Below are 15,450 nucleotides of genomic sequence, written 5' to 3'. Positions count from 1 at the left end.
ATCTTGACTTTTCAACCTACCCTTTTTCCTAAGGAAAATAATAATAAAGTTTAATAATGATATACATAAAATATTTGTTATGTGTTCTTTATTTTAAACCTGATAAATGTTCATTGGAAAAGAAATTAGAAATTCAAAAAATTAAATTTAACCACAATGCCATCATCCTGAGGTAACAACTGCTAACATTTTAGTGTATTCATGTCCAGTCTTCTCCTATACATGTATTTTTCCATTATATTTACGTTACATGGAACATACTGTTAACTTTTTTATATACTATTTTTAAGACATTATTTTGTTTTTTACTTACTATCATGTGGTATTACATGGGATTTAAAGAAACAAGTAATGTTCTAACTATAATAAGTGAGCTCATAATTAATTTTTTTCATAATGCATTTTTAAATATGTAATGAACATTTTTCTGTCATTAAGTATTCATTATCTCAAGTAACTATAATAGTTCATTATATTCTATATATCTGTGTATGCATGCACACACACACACAAAGAATTTATTTAACCCTACCATTAGACATTAAGATTATTCTAATTTTTTAATACTATACTTGGATTTTCTTCCTTGTGTACACATTTTGCCTATATTCTGATTATTTAGAATAAATTCTTTAAGGGAATTATGAGGTCAGGATATATAAACAATTTTAAGACAATCTAAACATGCAATCTTTGATGCCACTTCATCTTTTTCAATAGAGTAAAAACAAAATTGTTATTTAAGAAAAAGGAAAAGTGTCTGAGAGGTAGTGAGGAAAAGCTGTGAAAGCATATGGAAGAAGGAAAACTCACAGAAAAATTGGTGTCAAAGAAACGAGAAGAAGAAGAAAAGCCAGAAGCATAAACAGAATTGAAGAATACGTAGAAAGGGATAAAACAAGGCAAACTGAACAGAGGTTTGAGAGTCATGCAGATGCGGATTTAAAAGACATGTACTAATTATCTATGTGACCTTAAGCAAGTTGCAGAACTTTTCTCTTCATTAAACTGTTTTTAAAAATTGGAAACAGAGCAAATCAGCTTCAGTACTCATTATTTTGACTGACCTTGAACCCTGGAGCTTACGCTTTATATCTGTGCTAGTACATGTACTCGCTTTCTCTTCTATAAAGCAAAGAAGCAGGTAGCAACACCCTTTTGCCACTCTGCGTTCTGTTACTTCATCTCTAGTCTTTGGTTTCTCTTCCACAAACCGAGAATAATATTAGGAATTAAGAGCTTATTTGGACTAGAAACCTTGAGAAAACAGGTTGTCTTTTTGTCATGAAACTTTTTGGCACTTCTTGCTTCTAACTGTGCCAAGGAATGTCTTGGGACATTTTATTTGGCTTTTCTACTTGAAAATCTAAAAAGAACCTGCCTGTACAGAGGTACAAGCCCGTCACCAAAAGTTCAATATGACTGAAACAGAAAGTCAAATGGGTTGTATATAAATTAATAGTAAAGACTTGAATTATTTTTTTACTCTGAAATAATGCATTTCTACTGTTTGTAACTGCTTACTTAGTTTCAGGTTGGTAGAATTATCACCTCTGTGGGTGTTGAAAGTTCACTGTAGTTTCCTTATTTTACTCTTCTTTTTCTGTTTGGAGGATGCTATAGATAGGGGTGATAGTGACTTTTCACATAGCAAAAATATTTTAGGCACCCGGCAAGAAACATTAAAGTGTCACATAGCAAATATTTCACACACTTTAGCTGAGGTCAGTCATCTACAAAATGGGGGAATAAAGGATAATTTGAAATAAAGAATGGGAGACAAAGGTGATTTTCATTTCAATCTAACAGAAGCACTAAGTAGGATTAGACTAGACCAAATTTCTGATTTATTCCAGGCTCTTCAATCTATCCATTAATCTCATCTCCTCCCACTCAGCAACAGTAATGTCCAGGCAATTTTTCTTTGTCTTCTCTTCACTTTTTTCTTTTTCTCTTTTTTTTTTTTTTTTTTTTTGAGACAGAGTCTCACTGTCTCCCAGGCTGGAGTACAGTGGGGCAATCCCGACTCACTGCAACCTCCGCCTCCCAGGTTCAAGCGAGTCTTGTGCCTCAGCCTACAGAGTTGCTGGGATTACAGGCACCTGCCACCATGCCTGGCTAATTTTTGTATTTTTAGTAGAGACAGGGTTTTGCCGTGTTGACCAGGCTGGTCTCGAACTCCTGGTCTCAAGTGATATGCCAGCCTCAGCCTCCAAAAGTGCAGGAATTAAAGGTGTGAGCTACCGAGCCCAGCCCTTCTTCACTTTTTTAATACCCATCTTGCCAAAGCTCTCAAGTAATTGTGGATTACAACAGACTCTAGTTAAAAATCTGTGTACACATTCTAGATAACTTCAGCTTTCCTAAATCAACTTAGCTATATTTATCTCGCTTCTTCCTTTATCTTTACCCTTTAACTTCCTTCCTTTGGTAATTCCCTCCACCCTTAGCCCCAGTGCACAGACTTTAATTGAACAAACTGTTTGATTACATTCTTATACTGGTGAAATTCTTAGGTGTTGATTATGTAATATGTAAACTTTCTGGCTCTCAGTTTTCCAAAAATGTTGGTCAGGTCTTAGGGATTCTCAGCAAAGATAATTAAAGACTCTTAAAAAAGGTGTCAGTTGGTTTATATTAAAATTCTTAATATACAACTAGCATCATTTATTATCTTTTCTGTACCTACATTATAGATCCCTTAAGAACAATGATAGTATCCTTTAAGATATTCAGTTATTTTTAAAATATTAAATACATTGAATACCCTTTTAAGATATTCAGTTATTTTTAAAATATCAAATACATTGAGTTTTTCAGGCTATGAAGATATTTTTCATACAAAAATTTGCATCTCCCTAATAGGAAAACATATAATCAGTATTATGGATTATGGACAACCTGATTATGAATAGTATTTTTCTTATGCCACATGCTTTATTTAACAGTTTTTTTAAAAACTTTATTGATAATATAGCCTAGATCTGCACTGTCCAACATGGCAACCACTTTCCATATGTGGCTATTTAGATTTAAACTGTAATTAATTAAAATGGAATAAAATTATAAATTTGGTTCCTCAGTCACAAAACCACATTAAAATGCTCAATAGCCACATATAGCTATTAGCTACCCTATCAGATAGCACAGAAAGTTTTATTGGCTAGCACTTGTATAGAATTAAATATAGTATCAGATAATAATCAGTATAATTATCTGCCAGTCATAAATATATTTTAACTATATCTTAAAAAGTAATCATTTATCTTTTATAATAAAGTGACAAGGTGGTTTTAATATGCTCCTAATGAAGCATCTGGAAAAAAAATAGTGTTTATTGGACAATTTAGCAAAACTGCAACTCACATAAACTATATGTATAACATTTCTTGCACCCTTCTTATAAATAAATTGACAAGTGCATATGTACCCTTCAAAATGTATATGAATCTTATCAGTGTTATTTTATTTATTTGAAGAAGGGTCTCCCTTTGTCACCCAGGCTGGAGAGCAGTAGCAGGATCATGGCTTACTCCAGCTTCGACCTACTGGGATCAAGCCATCCTCCCACCCCAGCCTTCCAAATAACTGGGACTACAGGCATGTACCATCACACCCGGTTAATTTTTTTTTAATTTTTGGCCAGGCATAGTGCTCACGCCTGTAATCCCAGCACTCTGGGAGGTGGGTAGATCACTTGAAGTTAGCAGCTCGAGACCACCCTGGCCAACATGGCGAAACCCCGTCTCTACTAAAATATACAAAACTTAGTCGGGCATGGTGGCGCATGCCATTAGTCCCAGCTGCTGGGGAGACTGAGCCACAAGAATTGCTTGAATCTGGGAGGTTGAAGCTGCAGTGAGCCAAGATCTTGCCACTGTACTCCCCCCTGGGTGACAGAGCGAAACTCCATCCCCCCCAAAAAAAATTTTTTTTTTGAGGGCCAGACGCAATGGCTAATATCTGTAACGTCTGTAATCCCAGCACTTTGGGAGGCTGAGTCGGCCAGATTGCTTGAGCTAGGGAATTTGAGACCAGCCTGGACAATGTGGCAAAACCCCATCTCTACAAAAATACTAAAATTAGCTGTGTGTGGTGCCGAGCACCCGTAGTCACAGCTACTCAGGAGGCTGAGCTGGGAGGATGGCTTAAGCCAAGAAGGCATAAGCCTGGTAAGGCAAGGCCGCCGTGAGCCAAGATCTACCACTGCACTCCAGCCTGGGCGATAAAACACTCTATCTCCAAAAAAAAAAAATAAGTTTGAGACAGGGTCTCGCTACCTTGCTTAGGCTTACCTCAAACTCCTTGGCTCAAGCTGTCTACCCACCTCTGCCTCCCAAAGCACTGGGTTTTTTTTTTGTTGTTGTTAGTTCATGTCGTTTATTAACTCAGTTACTTGTCTTCTGGTTTGTTGAAGCAGTAAGTCAGACAACATTTGCCACAATAATGTCTGTCAAAGCGGCTTGCCATAAACACTCCAGCACCACATTCATCAGAAGGGCACTCTCGACGAAGGCGACTAATTTTGCCATTCTCATCCATCTTATAGTATTTCAGGACAGCCAGCTTAACCTTCTTTCTCTTGTGCTTATTCTTCTTGGGAGTGGTGTAAGACTTCTTCTTCCTTTTCTTAGCACCACCACGAAGTCTCAACACAAGATGAAGAGTAGACTCCTTCTGAATGTTGTAGTCAGACAAAGTACGTCCATCTTCCAGTTGCTTGCCAGTAAAGATCAGTCTTTGCTGATCAGGAGGAATTCCTTCCTTATCCTGGATCTTGGCCTTTACATTTTCTATCGTATCCGAGGGTTCAACCTCGAGGGTGATGGTCTTCCCAGTAAGGGTTTTCACGAAAATCTGCATTTTGGTGGCGGCCCCACCTGAGGCTCAGATGACAGATAGAAATGGGTGTGAGCCACCATGCCAGGCCTCTCATCACTGTTTTAAAATGCTAACTTCCCATAAATTCTAAGGAAGTTCTTCTCCGAAAAATATATGGGGAATGAGTCAAGTTCCATGAGAATGGGTGGAAGTAGAGATTAGCATTAATATTCGTCCTTATTGCTTGGGGGTACAATGTGCATCGCTCCACTGGTGCATGCACTGAATGCCCTGATTTCCCACAACGCAATATACCAATGTAGAAGAATTTCACTTGTACCCCATGAATATATACAGATAACAAAATATGTTTTACTAAATGTGTTTAAAATTCTGTTGTCTTTTAAAATTTTTTTGAGAGATTAGGCTTCATGAACTGTAGAAAACTGGCTGGATGAAAAGTAACTTGTTCTGTTGCCATCCTTCCAAGAATGCGGACAGTCAGATCATTCCAATATATCTCTTGCCAAAGGCTTTTGGAGAATGGCTACAGACTGAGGTTCTTCTGGAGCTGGAATCAGTTAGCTGTATATTTCTTTCTGTTGTCAGCATACAGTAGGAAACACACCTGCTGCACAGAGTTTATCATTTCTAAAATGATCTGAGAGTTTATTAGTCATGCCAAAAACTGTCCAAGTCAGACAGTTCCACAAAGGAAATAGAAAATTTCAGGCCAGTCTCAGTGGCTCACACCTGTAATCCTAGCACTCTGGGAAGCCAAGGTCGGTGGATCACCTGAGGTCAGGAGTTCAAGACCAGCCTGGCCAACATGGCAAAACCCTGTCTCTACTAAAAATGCAAAAAAAAAAAAAAAAAAAAAAAAAAAAACGCTGGCTATGGTGGTGGGCACCTGTAATCCCAGCTACTCAGGAGGGTGAGGCAGGAGAATCACTTGAACCCCAGGGGTGGAGGTTGCACACCTCTATACCAACCAAGTAGCTATAGTCCCAAAATGAATTTAATTTTTATCTGTATTACCCGGCTTGGATGCCAAGGGAGTTCTGATTTATTGGATAATTTCAAGTCTTCATCTCATTTTGGATATTTATCACCTCTATACCAACAGCCAAGATTGGGCCACTTCACTCCAGCCTGGGTGAAAGAGCGAAACGAAGGATGGGAGGGAGGGAGGGAGGGAGGGAGGGAGAATTCCCTTGATCCAGAATTTTCAGGTTGTAATGCTGTGGCTCACTCCTTCAACATAAATGGATTCAAAATAGGATAATGTTAAAAGTGTAGGTTACTGGATCAGTTCCCTTTTATCAATAAAACCATAAGAAACCTATAATGTGCTTTTCTGTTTGGTTTTCCCTTTTATCAGCACTCTTCACAGCACATACAACTTTTTTTATGTAGACCTGACAGACGTTCAATTCAACAGGGATTTTGTTGTTTGTTTCTGAGACAAGGTCTTATGCTTTTGCCCAGTCTGGAGTGCAGTGGTGTGATCAAGGCTCACTGCAGCCTCTACCTCCCAGCTTAAGCGATCCTCCAACCTCAGCCTCCTGAGTAGGTGGGACCAGAGGCACTTGCCGTCGCACCCACCTGTGCACACAGGGTCTCATTATGTTTCACAGGCTTGTTTTGAACTCCTGGGCTCAAGAGATCCTTCCACCTGGGCCTCTCAAAGTGCTGGGATTATAGGCATGAGCCACCACACCCGGCCTCAACACGTATTTTTTTTTACAATACTTTCTGTCAAAAAGCCAACTACAATTTGGCCCTTGCCCTCAAAAAGCTCATTCTTTAGTGACTGCTAGCCATAAACAGTTAAGTGCCATGACAGTTAAGCAAAGCCTACAGTGGAAAATCAGAAGAAACAGGGTCACATGACCAACCAGTAAGATTTCCTAAAAGTAATCATATCCAAGTAGAATCTTGATGAACAACAGTTATCCAGGTAAAAAAAGGAGTGAGAAAGGGATAAAATTTTAGGTAAGAAAGAACATAAGCCAAGGCACAGAGGTGTGAAGATAGCATAATGAGTTCAAGAAATTACATGTACTCCCATATTGCCAAAATAAGTGTTAGATTAGCAGGAACTAGATCATTGATTTATTTTTTTTCTATAGATGATGGGGAGTTATTAAGTGGTTTTTTTTTTAAGGAGGAGTGATTTGTTCTCGTTTGTGTTTTAGATGAATCACTTTGTTAGACTCTGGAAATCACACTGATAGGGAAGAGGCAGTTTTGAGAAGTGTTAGGAATAATGACAGCACAACTTAGTAGGATTTAAAGAGAAGAGTTAAGGTGACTTCAACATTTTGGGCTTCTTGGCTAGGTTCCACATAACTGAAATGGAAAATACAGGAGAAAGAGTAGGTATGGAAGAAAATTGGTTTAGTTTCAGTTTTGCTAAAAATGCAGTGTTTTGTGCCATCTAGGTGGATATGTTCATAGGCAATTAAATATATGTCTTGACTTAGAGGGAATATTGGGAGCAGAGGTACCTAATGTTGATGCCTAAGGATTTAAAAATAGAAGAGAACTATATAGTAAGAATGGAAATGAGGGTGGGAAGACTGAGAGCAGGCAGGGTGAAAAGAGAATAAAGGGCAGAAGCCTGGGAATTCCAACCTCTAAGGAAAATTACAGGGGACATGGATCCAGTGAAAATATGTGAAGAAGTAAGAGTAGTCTAAGGAGATCCACAATAAAATGGAAGAAAGTCAGTTGCTGTGTTCTGTCCTTAGGAAAACAAAATTATTGAAGGAATTCAAAGATCAAAGAACTGTAACAACAAATCTACTATAGCCCAACCTTCTCCACTTAACCCTTTGTCAGACACCATTCCTAGGATGTCCAGTTCAGAATGTCCACAGCCTCTTCAACAAAGGGCTTGGAATTCCTTTCTCCAACATGAAGGAGGCAAACATTAATTTATGCTGCAAAGCCTCTTCAGAGAAGGGAAAACTGGAATCAATTATTCATACACATACCGAAAAACTAGAAGAGGACTATCTTGGTAGACAATCTAAGATAATACCAACCAAGTAGCTGTTGTCCCAAAATGAATTTTATTTTTATCTGTATTACCTGGTTTGGATGCCAAGGGAATTCTGATTTACTGGATTTCAAGTCTTCATCTCATTTTGGATATATCACCTCTATACCAAAGGTTTTTTGAAGACAAGAATTGATAAGCAAAATTTCTAAAGGCAGAAACTACCAGACTCCAAGTAATTTTTGAAGGTAATAATCAAGAAATAAAATTAAAAGGAAACTAAATATGAAGAGTCAAGATTTTCAGGAGGGAAGGAAGGGATTTCAGGTTTTTATATGGTTTATTGGTTGATTTTTATTAGAAACTGTATGAAAGATAAAGTAACTAGAGAACAGAATCAGGAAAAAAAGCATACAGTGATTTTAGGAAAAAACTTATGAAACAAAAAATAAATAAAGGACTGATAATATAGTCAGCAAAATCTGGATTATGAATCTGAGCAAACCAAAAGTCAAGTACTAACCTGTACCAAATTTGGAAACACAGTTGAAGATCTTCATTAATGATACAGAGCTGAGGAGGAGAAAGACATTCTCTTGGTTAAGAAGATGATGTAATTATACCAAGGAAACAAAAAAACAGATAAAAAATTAACACAATTTTAAGAAGTCAGCAATTAGGGTAGGCTAAAATATAAGCCAACTCAAAATTAAGTCCTAGATCTCTGTCTCCAAGAGCTGTGGTATTCAAACATCAATCTATGGGAAGGCTTGTTTTGTTTTGTTTTGTTTTTTGTAAATGGCTGCCATAAAAATTCTGCCAGTGAGGTACTTTAAAGAGTAGGGGGGAAACTTATTTGACTTAAAAAGCAAATTTTAAGAATTTCTTAAAATAGGATTTTATGGTTTCCTGCCTTCAAAACATTCATAACAACATCTGCATCTTGAGGATTTGGACAAGCATTTTCATTGCTTTTGTAGATGCTCCAACAAAGCATCTCACACACACACACACACACACACACACACACACACGTTTTCAAACCTGTTTTAATTACTTAGCCTTTCAAAATGAACAGATAAATGACCAAAAGAATGAAAGTAAAGTGGTGTTGAATGGGAAATCCAACTAAACAATTAAAAAAAATAATAATGTGCAGGAATTGGAAGCAAAACCTTTTCTTGCTCATGTGAAAAGGTAGCCAAAAAACTTAAGCCGATGTTGGATTATTGCACATAAACAGTTCCTGACTCGTTCACCATGTGAAACAAAAGTTGCAAATGTTTTTCTGTCCTTCTAACATTTTGGGAAAGGTTCCTGGAAGGAAAAAAAGAATAGTAACTTAATTAAATCATACAAACACATACACATGAACACTTTTTTTCTTCGTTAGGAAGAATTAAACTACTTGAACAATAACTTCCATTCCATTATATAATTTTAAATTGCAAGGGCATGAATTATCAATGTTTAAAGTAAGAAGTCTCAAATCACTATAATGGAATCACTGTTTAGTAGAAAAACAAAAATACAATAGTTTGAAAACAACAATATGAAAAAAGCCCTAGCAATAAGTAAAATATAATTACCTATATATAGGTCTTAAATTGTTCAATTTAAATTGTTTTTATCCTTTTTTATCTTCAGCTGGCTGAAATTTCCCATTATGGGTGAAGTATCTGTTGCTTTTTTTTTTAATGCAATATAATTTTATTTGATACAGGATAAAATATAATCAGAGAAAACTGTATAATTCAAAGAAGCTGCTATCACTCAGATAACTAAATGTCCTCTTATTACATGACTAGATATTGAATAATCCAAATTATCAGAATTCAAAATAGGGAACACAAACTTTTCAATACCACAAAAATAATTGTCAAATAATTACTGTGAATTTTTTTTATTTTAATTATCCAATTATGAGTTTTAGCAATTTTATATGCAAAAATTTATAAAATGAAAAATAGGTATAAGAAGCAAAACAATAGACCAGATTTGGAGAGAAAGGGCTTTCTACTTAAGACAGCCACAGAAAATAAAAATCATAAAAAATAGATTTATAAAAAATAAATATTTTTAGACTATTAAGCTAAAAATGTGAAATATAAAATGTCTGAAATTTATAAATTCATATTCAAGTTAAATAATATTAACAGCAACCACCATTATTAAGTGTTCACTCTGTGTCAAGCACTGTGCTGGGCATTTTATATATACATCATCTCATTTAATCACCATAACCATGCATGAATGGCCTCACTATTTATCCATGTCGAATACTTTTAAATTTTAAAATAACATTCTTATAATTATCTTATATTATCTTCACATTATGCTACGAAATAGACAAAAGCAAAAGCAAATATTAGCCCTATGTAAATTACAGGCAAGAAAATGGACACAGAGATTAAAATCACTGAGTTAAAGAAAAGAAACAGAATGAGAGTTTGTTTCCTAACTTCAAACCCCAATTAATTGTACACTAGATAATATTAAAATTAGAGAGCCTTAGTGAGCCTAAATTTTCGAGGAAATAGTTTAAGGTTAATAAGCAAGCATTCAATGAGTTTCAGTATTATATAGAGCACAGAAGTATTTGTGGATACAGAAAGAAATAGAAAAAAATGGGGGAAAAAACAGAAACAGAAAGGAAGAAAGGAAAAAATGAGTCCATTGAAGAACTTAGTATCTGGTTGAGAAGAAAACGTTAATTTTGAGAATAATTATAAAGTAGTATATCATTAAGTGTAAAGTAACAATTGTGAAAGTTACCTGAGGTAATTTAACCCAGATAAATTCTGCTGCTAATAAATTATGTATCTTTTGTTTATTTATTTAATTAATCAAATCCCAGAAAATGTTTTTGAATTAACCTAATTCTTTGGCTAAACAGAAACCCTTTTATACAAATTACTGCTAAAAAGAAAAAGGTCAACAGCTGGAGAATAACAGGCAATCTTTGCAGAAATTTTTGTTCCAATAGAACAAATTTTATTTGAGTTAAATTTATAAGGTTCCAAATATTTATCAAAATCTCCACAAACAAACTATCAATAGGTATAGATGAAAAAGTTTAAATTCATTACCATACTTAAGCTATATCTAGCAAATATTACTATGCGGGGGGAAACCTTTGTACTGCTAAAAATCAAAGAAAAAAATATGATTTATAGACAAATAGTATCTGGCTTGGAGTACTAGTTAAAAAATGGTAATAAAAAATAAGTTAAACAAAGCTTACAAGCTATTTCTTAGAAAAAAATAAAAATAAAAATGCAACTCCACACACACATACACACACACACACTTATGTACATATAAAAGCAGTTAGGTGAAAGACATTATATGGTTCTGAGATAATAGATTCCAAGATAAAATTATTACAGGAATAAATTCATTCTGTAAAGCCAATATTCATTCTGACTTTGAAACAGTGGCCTCTGAAAAAGATACAATTTAGCACTTAATTCTATAACTTCTTACACAGAACTAACACATTGTTACTTCATAAAATGTTTCATGTTCACCTTTTAATTACTAATAATTTTCTTCTAATCTCTTTCAAAAGCTTCACACAGCCTGTATAGATAGCTTTTTTTCCTTACTTTTTTTTTTTTTTAAGATAGGGTCTCATTCTGCCACCCAGGCTAGAGTATAGTGGCATGATCTTAGCTCACTGCAGCTCAACTTCCTGGGCTCAAGCCATCCTCCTGCTTCAGCCTCCCGCATAGCTGGGACTACAGGCACACAACACCAAACCTGGCTAATTTTGGTAAAGACAGGGTCTTGCTATGTTGCCCAGGCTGGTCTCAAATTCCTGGCCTCGAGTGATCCTCCCACCTTGTCCAATGAAAGTGCTACAATTATAGGCATAATCCACAACACCCAACCCAGTAACATTTCTGAAACTAGATCAAGTACAATTAAAACTCAACAAACATTGTTGGAATACCATCTATGTGCTGAGCACTGGAGAATAAAAGGTAAATAATACATAGTAAGTAAACTTCAAAAAAGTTTAGCTAAAGATTTTCAAACTGCAGATTATGTCAGAACTCCCTACAGGGAGTTTTAAATCAATTTAGTGGGTTTCTGACATAACCATTTTAAAAGAATAAAATAAATCAGAACAGCATTTAAAAAATTTTGTGTATCACACACAGTAAGGTAAGTATTGCTTCATAGAAGTTTTGTTTCAGTTGCCTGTATGTGTACTGTATCACAATGCAAAATTTCTTTCATACTGTGGGTTGCAGGCAAAATTTTGAAAAAAAAAAAAAAAAAAAAAACCCTTGTTTAGGAAAGTACCAACAACAAATTTTCACAAAAAGGTTCATTCTGTAAAGATTATCACAAACTGGTAACTTCAAATTTTTTAATCTAAATTAGCTGTCAAGACTGAATAAACGTCTTATGGAACAGGTAGTCAAGCACCAGCAAATATCTTTCTTTTAAAAAATGTTATCTTTATTTAGATCTCCTTTATTAAAATGTTCACCAGTCAATCACAATGCTATGCAGTTCCAACCAAATATTTTTACCATTAGTTAATACAACATAAAGTTAAATGAATATGATACTCCTCTAACATGCTTGAGACTCTGACAAAAGAGATTGGGGATATAGTTATAATATCCTTGATGATAATAAATTAGAAACATTATACTCTTGCATTAATTTGTAAGGCTTACAAGTTTTTTTCAATGATGGCAAACCACTTCATATTAATCAAGGAGTGCATGGTATCAAAATATTTACATTATGAAATGCTAAGTAATTTAAACAGTTCCAACAAAAGGTTGAAGAGCCAGTCATACTGCACTTTTAAAGGCTGATTCATTCCAGCTGAACATAATCTGAGTTCCATAGAGCTTGTTGTGTTTACTTAGATTTTTTGACTATTAAGTAAACTCGTAATTAAATCCTAAACAACTTGAAAGCAAAATAACATACCTTATTCAGTACTTTGCGTACACACAGTGAATGTTAACTGATTAATGTTGAATGCATTGTTGATATTAATTTATTTTGTATTTTCATTTTACAAAACATCTGAGTCTATATTCCAGATACGGATTTAGATTTTCTAAGGAATATATCTCTCTATGTAGAGATATCTGAATATATTACCTATGCCTTTGTCATCCTTAAACAATTTAAATGAATGATTGTTAATGGAAATTGTTTTGTCTTAGCAAATACAGAAACAGATCTAAATGACAGAATAAGAGAGTTTAAAGGTCACCTGACCCTACCTTCTTTAAAGATGAAAACTGAATCTCAGAGAGGTTCAGTGATTTGCACAAGGCTGTTTAGATAATCTGTGCAGGGCTAGAACTAGAACCCAGGTCTTAGGATTCCCAGTGGTATTCATTGAAGTACTTACAAATAGGAAAATATACACAAAAATACATTTAAAGATTTATGCAGAATTAAGTTTTTGCAAATTACTACAGTCATCAATTCAAATCTCATTCTTCTCTGAAAAGTAATTCCTGACCACTCCAAACTGCAATATTTTCTCTCTACAGTAGTAGAAAAAGCACCAGATAAGCAACATGAAACCTGGGTTTGTGTGTGGCTTAACCACTAACTAGATGTTAGAAAAATAATTATTGAACCTCATGTTACTCATTTGTAAAACAGGGAGGGGATCAGGGGTAAATAATCTTTAAAGATCTAAGATCCTAGCACTAATTGTCTATACTAGTTCATTCAAACCCTATGCTGCACATCACAGCTGTCCACTGATATCCACAGGTTGCCACTATGATCCTCATTTGTGGCAACTGTCTGGGGCTCTCACCTTACCCTTAATTCCTCTCTTTTCCAGTGTCTCTTTTGTTCCTTTTTTGGGCCATCTCTTAACCCCTTGATGACTAAACTCAGTTTCCCTGTTTTGACTCTTAGTGCTCCCTAAATAACTCAGTTTGTACAGATATTCTGGTTCTTCTTATGCCTGGACACATCAGAAAATACTCCCATTTCACCTGCCTCTGGCCCCTGGGATCTAGGACTGAGTACCTGCCTATTTGCAGGGACACCCCACAGAGACACCATCACCTAAGTACTAGCAATTTTCCAAATACTGATTTTAAAGATTTCTACTATTACTTTATTATTTGATATTTAAATATTTTATCATCTAACTTTTGTATATTATGCAGATTCCCAAAAGTCATGAGGTCTGATGTGTTTTGGAATTTGGGAATTTTCACATTTCAAAGGTAATATAACACATATATTATGTAAAACATATCATTATAATCAAAAACATTAATATTTCTGCAGTGAAACATATGAATATTCTTCTTAAGTGGAATAAATGAAGACTATAGAGTCACACCAGTTCAGGTTTCTCTGCCAAATAACTTAATCTCGGGTTAGATTTTACTGCCAAATACTTTATCAAAAATAAATAAGTAAATCTATTTTCAGGGATTTTTGGATTTCAGAATTACATATAAAGGAATTCTGGATCTAATAAATGATGTGGATCTTAGTATGAATGACTGCTTGTCTCCTAGCTAAACTGCATCTATCACAGAGGCAGAGACCACGTATTTCAATTCTTCATATATTTGTCTTACAGAATACTAAAAAAAAAAAAAAAGTTGATGTTTGAAGAATTCTTCACTGAGTGAGTACCACAGGCCGTGCCAAAACTACACTCAGGAGTTGTGAGACTTAAAAAAAAAAAAATGTATAATACATAGAACATGACCTCAGGGGCATTTCAGTCTCAAGAGGAACAAAGCATAAAACAAATGTTAAAATGGTAGTCTCTGATTAAGTGCCAAAATCAGTAACTCAGGCAATAAGGATGTCAGAATTAAGAGTAGTAAGTTATATGTGAAAAGTGTGATTTAGTTTAACAGTCAGAAGCTGTCAATATCTCACAACTGTCAAAGTTGGCATAATGATTTATAGTCTGAAAAGGAAGTAGTGTGTAATTTGGTAAGAGAATTCTATTAGTCATAAAAGGTTACATTGAAAATTCCTATAACTTTTGCTTCAGATAGTTTCAGGCAGAGTTTCATTCCCATTGGTTCCAGAAAGGAACACTCAGAGGGATGACTCTACAGGCTTAAAAATGAAGGTCCGTAAGACCATGAAGAATTAGCACTACAGAACTAACCTAGATGAGACAATCTAACTCTGTGCAAAGAGGAAATTGTTTTTGACAAAATGAAATTTCAGTTCAACTTGGGTTTTTTGGTTGGTTGAGTCTACGTTGAAAGAAGTGGTAGATTCTGGTAAAATTTTAGTATCTTTTTGAGCCAAGAACAAAGCAGAGAGGAATGAGACACATTCATTCAGAACATTCAACATTTGTAAATCACTAAGCAATTTTAAAGATACAAGTGATCTAATAATTGGCTGTAATATATTAAATATATTTTTATAATAGAACTTATCTGGCATCTCTTCTATCAAAATGTTAAATATTCCTCAAAAGTGATAAATATGATTATGCCTATTTTTTTTTTTTTAAAGAGAAAGAGAGGAAAATAGGAAGAAGGAAAAAGGAAGAGAAAGAGAGAGACAGAATGGGGAGGAGGGAGAAGGAAAAGAAAGAGGGAGAGAGAATGGGAGTATTGCTTTCTTGCCCAGGCTAGAAT

The 15,450-nt window shown here is 34.9% G+C and overlaps 1 protein-coding gene across 1 annotated transcript; it reads right to left on the bottom strand.

Moving 5' to 3' along the window:
• Positions 1–4,357: 4,357 nt before the first annotated feature.
• On the bottom strand, positions 4,358–4,905 carry LOC105719658 (ubiquitin-ribosomal protein eS31 fusion protein-like). Its single transcript, XM_064384128.1, has one exon. It carries the CDS (start codon positions 4,861–4,863, stop codon positions 4,393–4,395), a length of 471 nt encoding a protein of 156 aa, XP_064240198.1. The 5' UTR covers positions 4,864–4,905; the 3' UTR covers positions 4,358–4,392.
• Positions 4,906–15,450: the final 10,545 nt, after the last annotated feature.

The sequence above is a fragment of the Aotus nancymaae genome, unplaced genomic scaffold (assembly GCF_030222135.1).
Source record: "Aotus nancymaae isolate 86718 unplaced genomic scaffold, 86718_ANA_hifiasm-v0.15.2.pri h1tg000036l, whole genome shotgun sequence".
Lineage (NCBI taxonomy): Eukaryota > Metazoa > Chordata > Mammalia > Primates > Aotidae > Aotus > Aotus nancymaae.
Note: the sequence above shows the minus strand (reverse complement) of the source record. Positions and strands in the feature narration are given on the sequence as shown.

What these genes read in the sequence shown, in the direction of transcription:
- LOC105719658 (XM_064384128.1), bottom strand. Translation starts at nt 4,863, where the DNA reads ATGCAGATTTTCGTGAAAACCCTTACTGGGAAGACCATCACCCTCGAG.